Genomic DNA, 13,894 nt, shown 5'->3' with positions numbered 1-13,894 from the left:
TGGTAAAAAGTTCAAAGGTAACAATAAAAAACTACGGCCTCTCCCTCCTTGTACTTCTCTCCAGCTCTCAGTTTGTCTCCGATTGAAATTCAACTCGAGTCTTTTTCTCTGCCGGGCTCTGCGGCAGATTTTATCACCACATAAAATCTTTATTGCCCTCACCTTAAAGCTGTATTGTGTTTCTGTATTTGTTTATAGTGTGTCTGAGTGTGTGTGTGTGTGTGTACCTTCAGGTCGTAAACAGTCCTCCTGCAGATTTGTGTCTCCATTAAACTCTTTCCCTGAGTAATCACACTCAGCCTCTGTGGGGTTAAAAAAAGCTTCAATAAAATATTGATCTGTTTAATTTATAGAAATTTAAATATGAAACAAAAAGCTTCAGAAATGATACAAAATAATAAAACAACCTACTTTAATAAATTTGGTTGGAAATATTCTTGCAGCATACTCACTTGACTTTAAAGGGTCCAGATTTTCAAGCATCATCAGTTTACTTCATCCACTTTGCCGGCTCTCCTGTGTGGTTTCATTGAGCACATGGCGCCCTCTAGTGGACAAAATCCCGAAACAGCTGAAATAAACTCATCCTGAAGTGAGTGACTTTTCGGGAGCTATTCATCCCTACATCTGGTTTTATGGCTGCAAAATCAAGAAAATTGCACAGCTAACCTTTAAATTAATCTTATCTGTTAAAAAAAAAACCATTAAATGACTAATTCTGGGGGAGAATAACAACAAAACATGTCTTTTGAGACCTATTATCTTCTGAAAGTAGAAAAAAAACATACATTAGACACTGATTTGTCAACTTAAAATCCGCTTTGTTGCTTTTTGTGTTTAAAGCTCCTCTAAGTAGTTTTAGCTGGTCATGAAACAAACTGAAAGAGAATAAAAAAACAAACAAATACATCACAGATGAGATTAGTTAATCTACATTGTTATATTGAAACCTAAAACTGCTTTCAGAAACAAGACTAATTTTTTCGGTTGAAGAAAACTACTGAAGTAGCAAAGCGATTGCAGGAACTGACTTGTCCATGGGGGGCGACAAAGTCACATAAATTAAAACAAGTCGTCAGATTGGCCAAAGCTCAAACACTGATGTTAGAAATGAAAACAAATAAACAGTCAGAACTCCCAGCTCAGTTTCATTACCAGAATATTTATTATTTTATTCTTTTTCCTATTAAAACACTAGCTGCCATATTTAATAAAACAGCCAACGGCCAAGTGCCTCAGTCCTCATCCTCCAATCAAATCTCCTCCAGCGGGTCACATGGGTCTGTGGGCGCGTCCTTGGCTTTTGTTGCTAAAATGTTGTTGGTGGTTTGTTGTTGTTGTTGTTGTTGTTGGGCGGAGTCAGGCGTGGTCCCCTGTTAACCGTCTCCATGGTGGTTTCCGTCAGAACGTGAAGTTGAAGTATTGCATTGTTAACTGGCGGCCAGCGGCGGGAACGTCTCCTCGTTTCAGGATATGTTTCTCTTTTTATTTTTTTCCTCTTTTTCTTAAAAATACTGCCTGCGTCTATGTATGTATGGATATACGTTCAGATATACACATACATGACTGTACATTGGTGCCTCCTGGGAGAATAGTTTAAATAATGTAAAGAAAAGCAAATCAGTAAAGCATTTTGACTTCAAATTTTGACTTTTTTTGGTTAAATATGCTTTTCAGGAGACTTTTTAAATAAAGGGTTGATATTTTTTGGAAAAAGTTGCTTCCATTGTCTTGCTGAAAGCTAGACGAGCGGATTGACACCAAACTCAAGCATGTAAAGAATTATAATGCTACTGCTAGTTAGCTTAGCTTAGCATAAGGACTCGAAGGATACTGCTTCTGAAGGAAACAAATCCCCTATGAGATAACCGATGTGTATATTTACCGTACTTAGTTGACTGAAAGAAGGGCCTGACAAGATGCCTTAATGCTAAGCTAAGCTAGGTTAACAGTTAGCTAGCTTTGTATTGAGTGTACATACATTTGAGTCATGTCAGTCCTCTCACCTATTACTCCTTGAATTCAAACCAATAATTTCCTTGAAAGTAGAATTTCTTCTTCTCTTTGATAAGGTACTTTAGCAATCTGATTGGTCGGACTGTTGCCGGGCAGAAAACAGAATTTAAAGAACAAAAGATAGAACGTACAGGAATGGAACTTTACGGTCAAAGAAAGGGAGCTGGGATACTGAAATTAAAGAAAGAAAAGATGAGGAAATGAAGGGAAATGGAGGAAAATGTGTCATTTTAAAAGATGTGCAAACTTTAAAATTATTAAACCAACTAATTGACCTCAAAGTGATGGCATGGGTTTGAAAAAATCTGTACTTCCTTAGTAATAAATTGTCATGGAATAAATACTTTTTGGTAAATTGTTTAACTGTTATCCAAATATTTACGACATGAGTATTTTTGTATTCAGACATTTCATTTTCAGGGGCTTAAAGATGTTAAAACTATAAACAATATTTGGTTTAATGCTCATTTTTTTCTTTCTCTGCCTCTCTTTAAAGATCATTTTCTGATTTCTTTGTGTGCTTTTGGTCAGAAACACAAATAAATGTTTGTTTCTAGTGTCGGGAAACTACAGGATGAGTAGAAAGTATTCAAAGAGCATACATGCTAAATTGCTCACGGTTTAAATTCAGCTCGTTAAACTGAAAGGAAAGTTTAAAGTGAAACCTGATGTGGCCACATAACATCCAACAAACAAAAGAAAAAGATATTTTTCTTCTTTTATTATGAAATAGTGCTACAATGTACATTGCATTTCCTCTCCTGACTCTGGGCTGTCTGCTGATGTGTTCTGATCTGTGCTGCTGGAAAAGAAACCTGGTAATGTAAAGAGATGATTCCTGCCAAAGGTCAAAGGTCAAAGGTCGGAGACACAGAGTGTGAAATAATTATCCATCCTGACTGGTGATTTTGTTCTGTGTTAAAATCTGGTTCTTCTTTAAAAGCTTCTCTAGACAAAAATAGTCAAATTCTTCAGAGCGATAGAAAGAGGAATCACTGCGTCAGATGGACAGTTATTTACAGAGTGTGTGTCGCTGTCTGTGTGTGTGTGAGACTGTGTGTGTCTAAGTGTTGAACTGTTGTGCTCCACAAAACTGAACCAAACTCATGGAGGGAGGAGGAAGGAAGGTAAAATAAAAAAATAATGAGGTAAAGAACGAACAGAAATCTGAAAAGTTAAAATCATAAAGTCTATCCAGTACAGAGGAGGAGGCGGGACATCCTCTCCCTTCCCGAGTCCTGATTGGCCAGATTCACTTAGAGAGTGTGGAGGTGGGAAAACCTAGAGGGTGATGATGATGGTGATGATGATGATGATGAGCCAGGAGGGCCAATGGCAGGCAGGCAGGCAGGAGGAGGTAGAGCCAATCAGAAGGCCTGCTGGGCAGGATTGTAGTTGAATGTGGAGGGAACGTGAGGTCGCTCTTCTAGCTTGTCGTACTCCAGATGAAACTCCTGGAAACACACACACACGAGGAGTCAGATAAATGACAGTGAGACAGAGTTTAAAAGTGTGTAAGAGTGTGTGTGTTTCACCTTTGCCACCTTCCTCCAGTTGAGGCAGTCGAAGAAGTAGTAGGTCCCTCTCTCGTAGGCGTTGGTCTTCAGCGTGGGCTCCATCCCCGGAGCTCGAGTGATCCAAACCCGCTCCTCTTTATGGTACCTCCAGTCCCTGTTAAACCTGGACACACACAGCTCAAGTAAACTTGTACGTCACAGTCAAACTCCTGATTCTGTGCTGAAAAAACTGAATCATCTGCAAAAAATTGAATGTTTTCATTCAATTTGTTACAAAAACCTCTGTGGTGACTTTTCCAACAACAAAATAATAATAAAGTGAAAAGAGGAGGTGTTTGGTGTGTGCTCTTACAGTTCTACTGCAGCCAGGAGTTGTAGTAGGTCTCCTCCGTTCATATAGTAGAGATAAAACAGCAGATCTTCACCATACCGAGACAGTTTGATAGCTGCTAACTTGTCCCTTATGTGGATGTTGGTTAAATACTCTGATGGGACGTGGAAATCTGCAGGAAGAAAAAAAAAACTCCAAGATAAATGACCTCATTCGCTTTAAAATAGAAAACTCCAAACACCCTGTCAACTTCTAAAGCAGAAATCTGTTAGTTTGCTTCTCTGATAAACTTATTCATGTTTTTACTTTGATGCTAAAGGTTAAAAAAAGGTTTCAGAGGAAATCCAGTGAAAGCGCGTTGAATGATTTGGGAACAGTTGCTGATTTTGGCCACTAGATGGCAGCAAGAGCTTATTTATCAGTCCAAGTAAGTCCGAAGTGACAACATTCGACTGTTTTACTACCTCTGATTTGGAGCTGCAAATATTAACTGTTCAATATTTAAAATTTAAGGTCCAAGCATGTCCAAAAGAAATTTCTGCAATAACTGATGAGAAGCAAACAGGGAAGCTCCTGTAGAGAGAACTGTAGTGATTTACAGATTCAGTTCCTCTTTTTTTTTGTCTATTTATCTTAAGAGATCATCTTGTGTGTGTGTTCAGAGGATGAAGATGTCAAAGCTCTGTCCTGATTCCACAATTTCCACTTGATAAAAATCATTAGTTTTAAGGTGAAAAAAAAAAAAATTCTTACCTATGTCCTGCGGTCGACAAGGTGCTGATGCCCATGGAGACGCAAACTTAGGATACAAATTTCTGAAACAGAGTCACAAAGAAAAAAAACAGTGAGGCACAAAGAGTTTCTTTTATCAACAGTCAAAAAGATCAAACCAAAAGTCAGAGCTGCTCTTCATGAGTCCATGGGAAATCAAAGGTCCCAGCCTGTTTCTAACGACTTCACACTTGAAGCTCGGTATTTTCAAAAACTAATACCTCCCCTCATTCATTTTTAAAAATACTTTGGTCCAAATGCAGCAAGCAAATCCACCGATAAGTGCGGCTTGAGGCTTTTTCAACTCATATTTGTCTGTGTTTTTCAGACATAAAACCCGTGCTGGACGATCAGAATGAGCCTCCGTCATTCAGCTGTGACGTTTGAGAAACAAAAACTCAGTTTCCCAGCGTCTACACGAAACCATGAAACCAGAATTTTCAGAAAACATTATTTTCAGTGACGTAAAACAACAGTTTTGTGTGGATGACAGGCATGAAGCGGAGCACCTATGCCTTACGCTTTTGTGCAATCCATCACCTTAATGTGCCCAGAGCCCGAACTGAACTGGGGAAACAGGCTTTTAACTATGCAGCCCCCACAGCCTGGAATACTATACAGACTGAACTGAAAATGTCAGAACTGGTGTCACTTACAACTTTTTGTTCTGTTTTACCCACAAGGCAGCGAGAATCATATGAGCAATGCTTGTGTTTTTAATCTGTTGTTCTTTAAACTACAGCACTTTCACTGTGAAGTTTTTGAATCCTATGAGCAATACCTTTGTTATATATATTTAAATTGTTACTGTTTCCTTCAACTTATTTAGTTAGTGCCCTGCCTTATTTATTGTTGTGATTTGCTATTTATTGCCTTAAACTTTAACATGAACTTGTATAATTATGACATGTGCTGCTGACCTCTTGGCCAGGTCACCCTTGTAAATGAGATCCTGATCTCAATGGGTTTTATCTGGTTAAATAAAGGTTTAATAAAAAAAACAAGTGAACGTATATAAATAATCATCAGCAGTTTTCCATAGTATCAGGATTTTTTTAAATTTAAGTCCTTCATTTTAGTCTTTGTTGATAAGCTGGATTGGAAAAAAGTTAAGATGTCAGATCTCCGTAATGAATCTTAAAAACTGACTCACAGGTGTTGTGCGTTTTTTAGGGAAATATGGCTCCTGACAAAGTCTGCAGACATCCTCATCATCATCATTCAACTTTTTAACTTGGTCCTGTGTTAAAGAACGCAAACTAAAAATCGCAAAAGAGGAAATATTGAGGAATCGCAATTTTATCCGAATTGACACCCCAAATATTGCAAAAGAATCGAATTGGGAGGAAAGCATATTGTCCCAGCCCTAGTTTAACAGACACCAGGCTACGAGTGGACATGGCCTCAACAACATCATGATATAAACAGCAAACAAAGCAAAAAAAAAAAAGTTTCAAGAACATATATTTATATAAATATTTTTTTAGATGCACAAGTTTGGCAAGAAACAATCGAGATCTCTGAGAAAAAAGAGGAGTAGACACTGAAACAAAATCCCCTGAAACTGGAACACTATCTCATGTGTTTTTAAATTCACTCATATTTACATTTTCAATATTGGTTAAGCTACATTAAAGCACAGTAGGGATGGGTACCTTTCACATTTGAAACGATACAGTACCGATGCCCGGTACCTAGCAATCGGTACCAAGTTTCGGTACTTTTTTGTGTTTATCTGGTAAAAAATATCAATTTGTTTAATAATGAAATATAAAAAAAATCAATTCAACAAATTTATTCTTCAATATACAACCTTGTAATGCTGTGTTCATGTCTAGCATGGAAAATCACCTACTCTGTTACTCCCTCACAGCCACAAGGATAAATTAAGGTACCTAAACATGGTACCTATTGGTTTTATGTGAATAGATACCCGGTACTTTTGACAGAATTCGGTCGGTGCCTATAAAAGTACCTAATTCGGTACCATCCCTAAAGCACAGTGATGAATGCTTCCTGTCTCATATCTCTGTGAAACGCCAAGAGAGAAACAAAGATGTCTGCTTTCTGGCTCCTCTTGGATGTTTCTTGAAAGTAAATTTAGTTTCTGTTGAATTTAATTTACTCTCAGTCTGTATAAACCTGACTCATTTTATTGAACAGAAATATTCTGTTTTGCTTTCTCATTTGAGCTTGATAATATTAGTGTGTGAGTGTGAGTGTGTGTCATACTCGGGTGAGTTGAGGTTGAGTCCGAGCGTTGTGAGGTCAGAGCCCAGCGCCAGGTGAACCATGCCAGGATCCGTCTCCGCCGCCCGGATAAACGTCAACAAGCCGATCATCCCAAACTGGTCCGTTACCATTCCGACCGGGATGTTGGTCACGCGGCCTGAGACGCAGAAACAACTCGTTAGCATCGTCTGGATTCAACTTTCACGTGTTTGTCATCTGTTGGGACACTTTGAGCTCTCACCGTCAGGAAGCACCTGAATCCCTTTCTTCTGCTGGTTGTTGTTGCTCGGTGCCGAGCTCTTATCGCCGGGAAACTTTGGACCGTCTGAGTTGGAGGCGGGCTTTCCTGATGAGTTCAGATTCTGATTGGAGGAAGGAAAAAAGAAGGAGATGAAAACAGTTTGAGAGGAGAAGATGAAGGACAAAGTTAGGGATCAGTCAGAGGAGAAAGGCTGGAAACAGCGTCTGACCGTTTTACTGTCCTCGCTGGTGCTGGTGGGGTCTTTTGTTTGGTAGTTTGGCCCGGGGAGAGCTGGGAAATCCTCATTATGGATGGAGAAGTCCTGAGACTGCTCACTGGACGGCTTGGTGACCATACCAACTGGGAAACAGAGGGTAGGTGGTGTTAAATACCTCATCAGCTGTACGTTACATGCTCAAAGCGTTAGTCGATTCTTTAGCTCCTTTACCGTAGGGAGCCCGACCGGCCAGCGGGTTGAGCAGCGGGGTTGGATTGGAGCCTCCGTCTCTCCGACTTCTGTCTGCTAACGCAGGAAAATCTGACAGGTCCAACCCCGTCACATTCTCACTGCCGTCTGACGAAAAGGACACGGATAAAACATGTAAACACTGACGAATCAAACCTCAGAGAAACTCCAGCTCCAAAGATCACAGCGATGAATCGAAATGTGTTTGTTTGCTTTGTACCTGTGCCATTGAAGATGTTGTTGGAGAGAGAGTTGTTCATGTTGTAGCCTGGATTCCTGTTCACACCAAACCCTGACATACTGACACACACACACACACACACACACACACACACACAGAGGATTATTCAAGCTCCTGAAAAGCAGAACTGAAATCAGACGTGGCGGTGGATCAGGCAGCTGCACGTCGACATTTAAGCTCATAGCAGAAGTGATCGTTTCCAGTTAAAGATGATTCATCAAACTCAACGATTTCTTACAGAAAGCAATAAGGGACCATGAGGTTAGACGTGTGTGTGTGTGGTGAGTGTGTGTGTTACCTGTTGATGGTGAAGGGCTGCCGCGCTTGCTGCGGTTTGGGCATCCCGATGATGCTCGGTGACGACCTGCTGGGACTCCCCATGCTGCTGCTCCTTCCTGCTCCCACTCCTCCGGCTCCGCCCCTTTCCACTCCGACTCCGCCCACCATACCTGGCGACTGACCCGTCGGACCGCCCACCTGCTGGCTGTGGTTCAACACGCTACGGCTGCTCATCGGGAGGATCCCCCTGAGGAGGAGAGGAAGGAGGTTAGGAACAGAGGAAGAGGAAGAGGAAGAAGAAGAGGAGGCGGCGACAGGAGATAGGGTGAAAGGAAAGTAAGGAGAGAAGGATATAGAGAAGGAGAGGGTGAAGGATGAGAAGGGGGAGATGGAAGAGAGGAAAGAAAAAGAGAAGGAACGGGAGAAGAAGGACGGAAGGAAGGGGAATGGAAAGAAGAAAAGAACGGAGGAAAAAGAGAAGGAATGAAAGAGGAGAAGGTGAAGGGAGAATAAAAGACAAAAAGAAAAGAAAAGCAGGAAGAGAAGGAGGGTAGAAAGGGGAGAAGAAAAAGGGAAGATGAAAAGGAAGAGGTGGAAAAAGAGAAGAAAGAGGCAGGGGAAGAGAGGGGATGAGAAGAAGAAGGAGAAAAGAAGGAGAAGGAATAAAAGAGAAGGTAAAAGACAAGGAAAGAAAGAGATGGAAAGAAACCACTTCTTGATTAAGGAAGAAACAAAGGAGGAAGAGAAGGAGAAGAAGAGGAAAAAGGCAACAGAAAGACTTGAAGGGGACATATCGTGCTGATCCCTGATTCAATACTTACATATAATATAATAAATTTGAAAACAAGACCTTTCACCCCCTGAATTTTCAAAAAATGAGATATTGTATTTTTTCTGATATCCTAGAACGAGATTTGATGCCTCTGAAAATAGGTCATTGCCAGTTGGCCGCGAGATTTCGACCTTCATGACGACACGAGGATCCTTTCTTTTTATTGGAGTAATCTGATAAAGCAGCTCCTCCTCTGTGATGTCAGTTAGTCACACAACTGCCACCGAGGGATACACCCACCAAGAGCCGACTGACTGAGTGCTGGATGCAGGGACTCTGCTCTGCTGAGCAGCTCAGCTTTACATGGTGAATTAGCAGTTAAAACACTAGTTTTAGCAGACGTGGTAATACTTGTGAGACTGTGATATTTGCATGCTTGTTCTGACATGCACTGTGAACCTGGACCACAGTAATGCTGCGGTAATAACATAGTGAGGAACTGACGGTAGAGGCGATCTTTAGACGACACTTTTAGCATGATGGATAAAACAGACAGAGAAAAGTGAAGGAGCAGGATGGAGCCCTGTTAAAGAAATAGTTTACTGGTGAAGTCTGCCTATATTTCCACGTATAAACTATACATGTTACAGTACCGGTTTGACTCACCACACTGAAGCGTCCTGAGATGATCTGTGTCGAGGTGGATTTTCTTCCTCCTGAGCTGCAGAACCGTCCGGGTCTGACTCGGGGTCCAATACAAAAGGACGTATCCTACACTCTGCCATTTTATTAGTGCTATCAATGCCTTACGATAAAGTTTTGGCAAACAGCAAACTCGCTCGGTCTACTCCATCCAATATGGCGATTTTGTAAATACTGCCATGCTGCAAAAACCGCTCCCTGCCTCTACCCCCTCCGCCCCTCTATAGAACTGACCAATCAGAGCACAAAGGGCTGTGACGTTGCGAGGTTACTGGAGGTCATTCTCCAAACGGAGCGTTTCAACAAGATCTTCAGAATGGCCTAAAATGAGGATATTGAGAATGCTTTTGTGGGGCAATGAAGGAACTAAATGACTTGTACTGAGGGCAGAAATGCTTTACAGGCATCCTAGTCTGGCATAGTGAAAAGGAGAAACAAGCATGATATGTCTCCTTTAAGGGAGGAGGAGTTTGTCGTTTGGTACCTGCTGGGCGAGGGCGGCGTGTGCATGGTTCCAGTGTTGGGTGTACTGGCGTGACTCGGGAGCTGACTGCCAGACTGATTCAAGCCGCTCCGACTTAACTGAGGCGCCGCGCTGCTGTTCATCCCACGCATGGGAAACCCCAACGCACCTGAAACAGGAGACACAGAGAGAGAGGGGCATCGTTATTCATCAAGACCTTTCAAACAGAGCACGCTGTGTGTGTGTGTGTGTGTGTTTTCTCCATCTTACTCTGTGGGCCATATAAACTGGCTCCTAGCTGTGACAGCTGACCCGTTGAGGAAGCAGAGGAAGACGACAGCATCTGAAAGAAAAACACATTCAGTCAACAAAAAAGAGGCACATCATCATTTTTTTCTAAACGTCATTTTCCTTTGGGAAACTCACGTCTTTGTCCGGGCGGTGTGGAGGGAACATGGACTGTTGGGTGTAGTAGAGGCTGGAGTCGTCCGTGTAGTCACTCTCTACCCCTCCCTCCATAAACTTCTTCCGGTTAGCACCAAACATACCTCGTGTCACCTGAGGAGGAGACACAGGGAGAGTGATTCAGCAGCTCTGGGATCTGTAAACAACCTGAAGCTACACATCCTGGACTTACTAACAATGATATGCTCACATTCATGCAGGAATAATAGTTTAACATGAGGGTTACTGAAACATTCACGTTGTTTCTTGCTTACAGGATGAGGAGCAGACAAACAAATCGAGCACTTCTGCATGTCTGCATGAAGTTTTGGAGTTATGAAAGAGTAACGAGTCAGAAATAAGCATCTCATTCCTCAGTTTTACAGCTTTAATTACCCTCGATACGCGTTTGTCTTTAATTTCCTTTCTTCTTCCATGAGTGCGAATGTTGGTCTGTTTTTTTCCATTAAGTTAACAACTTTCTGACACTATGAAACAAAAAATAATGGATTATATCACTTCAAAGATGTAGTGAGGATTATCAGGAGAAGCTAGTCTTTTTCCAGGATAAAAACTGCATTTCCCATGAGCACTAGCACCCACTGTCCTAAGGATGTCACTCTTGCCAAAGTGTGCTTTTGCTCTGAAGGATGGCAGGATTCAAAGCAACAAGGTGATGTGTTTATTTGTAGTGATGTAGAACCATTGCTTGAAACGTGGCAACAAGCTAACTTTGTAAACTCAAGTTTTTAGCGCGCTTTATCACTCTTCTGTTTCCAAAATATCATTTTTTTTTTCAGGAAAAAGGACAGATCTTGTATCTCACTGCTTAACTTTACCAGCTGGCACAGTTTTATCATCAGGACTTAGCTGTAAATAGATCAGTCGGGTCATCCACAAATACTGGGAAATAGCATTTACAAGTAACCCATGTTGTGGATTATGAATAGGCACACATAAAAGAATAATACTTCTATGCTTTTCAATATTACAAACTCTAAAGGCCCTGTGAGGACTTTGTTAATGGTACTAAAATAGCCTCAGAGTCTAAATCTATCATGTGAGCAGAAGTGATTTTAAGCTAATGACAACAATCCATCTACAGATCAGACCTGAGCAAAGTCTTAAACACTTGAGAGGCAACATATTGTGAACCACTGAACAGAAACCCCAGAAAATATCACCATATCCTGATTTAAAGGCCTTAAATTGAGTTGAACTAAGCAGCTAAAAGCACAAACATGCTGCACACAGCCGTGTTTGCACACTGATCTGTCTGGATTACTTTTGTTTACTAGTCTGCACTAACAGTAGCCCACAAAGCAGAAGTGATACTGAAAGATAACATGAAAATATAAAACAATGAAACGCTTGCTATGATACACAAAGAATGAATTATTGTTGAGTTTAAGGTGAGAAACTTTGTGAACCCTGCTCACACCAGAAGAGCCTGTAAGCTCGTTCAAAGCAAAGCTGCTGTTAGCCATTAATGCTAATGTTAGCTCAGGTAATTTTTAAACTACAAGCTCATTTCAAGGCAGCACATTATCACCACAAAGGGATAATTTCTGTTCTGCTTTTAAGTCCAATTATAACCAGACCGCTGGTTACTGAATACAAGCTGTAAGCTGTGGAACATATCAGCTTCTACTAGCAGGCTAGCGCGCCTGAGCTAACAGCTACTTCCATAGGCTTTAACGGGGATGCTAGCACGGGAGCTAACACTCGCTGCAGCCTGAGCTAATCGGCTAATGGTAAAGAAAGAGCGGTGCAGGGGTGTAAATTTAATCTCTTTTAACGCTTCTTAACAAGTAAATAATATCGGTTTAGTTGTGTGTATACAACCAGACCACTAAGTTGAGAAACCCGGTGGACAGAGGTGTTTTAGTCCGAGTTCGGGCCTGCTGCGCCTCCGTCCATCAGTCCCCAAAACAACAACAAAAAGATAGAAAACCATGGTGCCGGCTTTGACACAGGTTTATCAACTCGCTATCAAAATTTGCCCGCATGGTAGCTACAAAAAGAGTGGAATGTAGTTGAAATAAAGTTATGGTAGGTCATTGCATAGAAATGGAATTAAAGGACCAAAAAAGGAGCTCACCGCATCAATCTTTCTTCCCCGCTACAAGCCAAGATGGCGGACATCTCTTCGCCAATCAACGAGGATGCTGCTTTCGCCTCTGACCCCGGAGCTTCCATCACTTCTCATCCTCTACCAAGGCCTGATAAACTTATATCAATTTACTCCTCATTTCATTTATCCCTTCATTATTCTGCTAAACTTAACTCAGCTTTATTGTAAAACCCCAGACCACATCACCCATCTTCATTTTGATGTGAAAGCTTAAACACCTTCATACTCTTCAGGTCAAATTTGACCTGTTTTGACATTTGACACAAGTAAAAAATATATGAAATATCATACTTTTATTCTGGAATTTGATGCCTTTGACCAAAATTTATCTAAAATATGCATACAGCCAGCATGTTGATATTGTATTCTCCGTACAGGTGCTGCATCCTTTTGTGCACTGAGGTTAAATTTTGCCCATACATGATGAGTTGGATTTTATATCTATAAATGTGGGTCAAGTCAAGTAAAATGGTTAATTTGGGGACTCTTTGGAGTGTGAAACCGAGCAGGGCGGGTGCCACAACATAAACACAAGACTTTCCCCATCCTGTTTTTAAAACAGAGACCAGTATATGATAAAACAATTTTTTACAAAACAACAAAAAAAAAAGATTATTTCCATATAAATTCCAATAATCAAATGTCAAAAATCAAAAATACATTGTATTCCTATTCTTAAAGACAAATCTGGTAAATAAAAATGTCTTCAATGTCTGACAAATAGATTATTTGTAAAATAAAACCTCTAAAAGTTGGTAGACCTCACTAAATCACCATCATAAAAGATTGCAACTTGAATTTGTTGATCTTTGATTCATTTTTTGGAAACATACCAACATAAATTCAGTCTACGATGCGCTTCTTTATATATAAAACAACTGAAAATCTTTTTTTTTTTTTTTTTTTTTTAAATAATAAAGGTAAGGAATAAAGTATGTTGTGAACTTGCAATAAATGTATTATTATTTTATTATTATTATTTTTATTTTTCACATCTGACTCAGAATCATGCACAAGTATTCCAATGTACCTGTATCAACTTACTTTTATCCTGTACAAATGGTAATAAACCCTTAACACTAAACTCTAATATGACAATGGAAACATATATATATTATAGAGAAAATATTTTTTGAAATACAAATAAAGGAAAATGCACATTTCAAATATTGAGATTGGAACAGTAAAGTAATCATTCATTTAAAATTCATGCTTCAAAATAAAACGCGCCAAAGTCTAACCTTTCAAACTGAGAGGTGAATCATATCCTCGCAGGAAACGCCTG

General features: G+C 40.4%; 1 protein-coding gene across 1 annotated transcript; it reads right to left on the bottom strand.

Moving 5' to 3' along the window:
• Nucleotides 1–1,142: 1,142 nt before the first annotated feature.
• Nucleotides 1,143–12,666, bottom strand: LOC141810771 (CCR4-NOT transcription complex subunit 2-like). The gene is made up of 14 exons (XM_074698576.1): nt 12,577–12,666; nt 10,458–10,589; nt 10,302–10,374; nt 10,053–10,200; nt 8,114–8,341; nt 7,795–7,874; nt 7,557–7,682; nt 7,338–7,468; nt 7,109–7,229; nt 6,868–7,024; nt 4,618–4,679; nt 3,886–4,036; nt 3,552–3,696; nt 1,143–3,470 (listed from the first exon to the last, which is right to left on the bottom strand). Exons 2-14 carry the CDS (start codon nt 10,575–10,577, stop codon nt 3,384–3,386), a joined length of 1,629 nt encoding a protein of 542 aa, XP_074554677.1. The 5' UTR covers nt 10,578–10,589; nt 12,577–12,666; the 3' UTR covers nt 1,143–3,383.
• Between the last annotated feature and the right edge of the window lie 1,228 nt (nt 12,667–13,894).

The sequence above is a fragment of the Halichoeres trimaculatus genome, unplaced genomic scaffold (genome assembly GCF_033239565.1).
Source record: "Halichoeres trimaculatus isolate MK-OKI-2021-1 unplaced genomic scaffold, fHalTri1.1 fHalTri1_scaffold_21, whole genome shotgun sequence".
Classification (NCBI taxonomy): domain Eukaryota; kingdom Metazoa; phylum Chordata; class Actinopteri; order Labriformes; family Labridae; genus Halichoeres; species Halichoeres trimaculatus.
Note: the sequence above shows the minus strand (reverse complement) of the source record. Positions and strands in the feature narration are given on the sequence as shown.